The sequence below is a fragment of the Clupea harengus genome, chromosome 6, assembly GCF_900700415.2.
Source record: "Clupea harengus chromosome 6, Ch_v2.0.2, whole genome shotgun sequence".
NCBI lineage: Eukaryota > Metazoa > Chordata > Actinopteri > Clupeiformes > Clupeidae > Clupea > Clupea harengus.
Genome location: NC_045157.1, coordinates 333,111 through 335,610, shown reverse-complemented (window position 1 = coordinate 335,610; position 2,500 = coordinate 333,111). Strand labels below are relative to the sequence as shown.

The following is a 2,500-nucleotide window of genomic DNA, read 5'->3' as shown; positions in this document are numbered from 1 at the left end:
AAACACACACACACGTTACAGAGACGTTACACAGAAACACACACACACAAGTTACAGAGACGTTACACAGAAACACACACAGACACGTTACAGAGCCGTTACACAGAAACACACACACAGACACGTTACACAGAAACACACACACACACACACACACACACACACACACACACACACTGTATTTGTTACACAAAACCACACATGCAGACTACTATTATATTTTGATTACAGACACACACACACACACACACACACACACACACACGCATGCTTAACCCAGTATCTCTCTGTGTCAGTGTGTGTGTGTTGCCCGGGTTCTTCACCAATCAAAGCTTTATGGAAGAGAGCCACTGTTGAAAAAAAACTCATATCAAGTATCGACTACAGTTCGCCCAAAGGGCATGTGGGAGACTCCACGGTCGAGTGGAAGAAGGTTCTGTGGTCTGATGAGACCAAAGTGGAGCTTTTTCTTCAACAGTGGCTCTCTTCCATGAAGCTTTGATTGGTGAGAAACCCAGGCAACAGTTGTTGTATGCAGAGTCTCTCCCATCTCAGCTGCTGAAGCTTGAAACTCCTTCAGAGTAGTCATAGGTGTCTTGGTGGCCTCTCTCACTAGTCTCCTTCTTGCACGGTCACTCAGTTTGTGAGGACGGCCTGCCAGATTTACACATGTGCCATATTCCTTCCATTTCTTGATGATGGATTTAACAGAATTCCAGGGGATGTTTAGTGCCTTGGACATTTTTTTTGTATCCTTCCCCTGACTTATACTTTTCAACAACTTTTTCTCTTTGAGTTGCTTGGAGTGATCTTTGGGTCTTCCTGGTGTAACAGTAGCCAGGAATACTGATTACTGAATACTGTACGCATATATATGTGTGTGTGTGTGTGTGTGTGTGTGTGTGTGTGTGTGTGTGTGTGTGTGTGTGTACGTACCACCTTGATCTCTGGAGGAGTGCTCTTCTCCATCTTGGTCTTGTCCTCCTCCATGTCCATGATCTCACCATCATCATCATCAGCAGCCGACACACTGGAGTCCTTCTCCTGCTCTTTCTCTACTACACACACGACACACGCACACAGACACACACACACACACACAATGTACAACATTTACAAGTCATTGCATATGTGTGGGTCTGCACGCATCCTTGTGAGTGAATGTGTCTGCGTGCGTGCGTGCTTGTGAGAGTGTGTGTGTCAGTGTTAATTTTGGCAGCTATTTTAGATTTAGTCTTAAGACGAAAATGCATATTAGTTTTAGTCATTTTAATCCTTCTTAGTTTTAGTCTAGTTTTAGTCACATTTAAAAGTCCATCTTATAGCAACATTAAACTCCTTTCCTTCCCTTCTCAGGCCCAGGGACCCCCTGTGTTGCGTCTACAACTGCATAATAGTCAAGCTTGCAGTACTTAAACTGTGGATGCAATTAGTCTCTAAGATATATACAGATCTCCTAGTATATGCCTACAGCTGAATTCCAATTCATTCAATGTAAATAATAATTTTAAGGCAATACTTCATGAACAGTATTATCATTAAAATATAAGAGAATATGAAGTCTACATTTTGACGATTCAAATGATGTGATGGAGTTAAATCAACCACATATCCTCCATATGAATTGCTGTGCAATCTGATAACCAACAGATTTAGCTAGACGGCTAGTTTTGACACTGGAAATTGGTGCCAATGATAATAACAATTGCATAAATAGACAAGGATATGTAAACAAATCACATATTAATTAATTTTTTATTGTTTAATGTCATGCGTGACCTGTCCTATAGTTCATTCTGCAATGAGTTTACTAGCTATCGATAGCTAGTATAACTTAGCTATGCTACCGTATTGTTAGTTAACGTTAGCTAGCTAAAGGTTTTGCCGAACATTTGCCAAGGCTAACGGGAGGCTTCATTCGATAATTATCAGCTAGCTACCCAAGCTGACACCCTATACACTCGACTGCCCCTTTGAAGTTGATTTAACGTTGGCTAATATGCTAATAACTAGTTAACATTAGCTAGTTATCATTGACAGTTACTAGCTAATTTACTGAGGCATAAATTGCAGGGTTGTGCGCTTACAAGTGCCTCTTGAGGTTTGTTGTGTTCTTCCCACCTATTTTGAAGCCAAATGGTTTCTCTCCCGTTATTGCGGTGCATTGTGTTTTATTTTCTGTCAAGTTATGAGAGGGTCCAGATATCTATTCTTCTTTTTCTTCCAGTACCGACTGCTTGAACTTGAGCCATCATATAACGTTTGTTAGGGCGTGACTTGCATGTCTGGGCATCTCAGGGAGTGGAGGAGGGATACAGGGCCGGGCGACATTCAACCAATCATATTAAGGATGTAATAATTCATTCAATTTTTTATTTCAATTTAATAACGCATATTTTGTCAAAGTTTTCGTCAACGAAATGAACACTGGTGTGTGCGTGTGTGTGTGTCTGCGTGCATTCTTGTGAGAGCGTGTGTGTGTGTGTGTCTGCTTGTGACT

The 2,500-nt window shown here is 41.3% G+C and overlaps 1 protein-coding gene across 6 annotated transcripts in view; it reads right to left on the bottom strand.

The window, feature by feature from the left end:
* Positions 1 to 2,500, bottom strand: part of LOC105898430 (transcription elongation regulator 1-like) — a 25,719-nt gene that overhangs the window by 15,843 nt on the left and 7,376 nt on the right. For 5 of the 6 annotated variants that reach the window (XM_031568724.2, XM_031568723.2, XM_031568729.2 and 2 more), the window contains one exon: positions 937 to 1,058. In XM_031568724.2, the coding sequence (XP_031424584.2) occupies positions 937 to 1,058 (122 nt within the window). The remainder of the gene's footprint in view (positions 1 to 936; positions 1,059 to 2,500) is intronic. The other variant, XM_031568725.2, reaches the window with a different exon arrangement.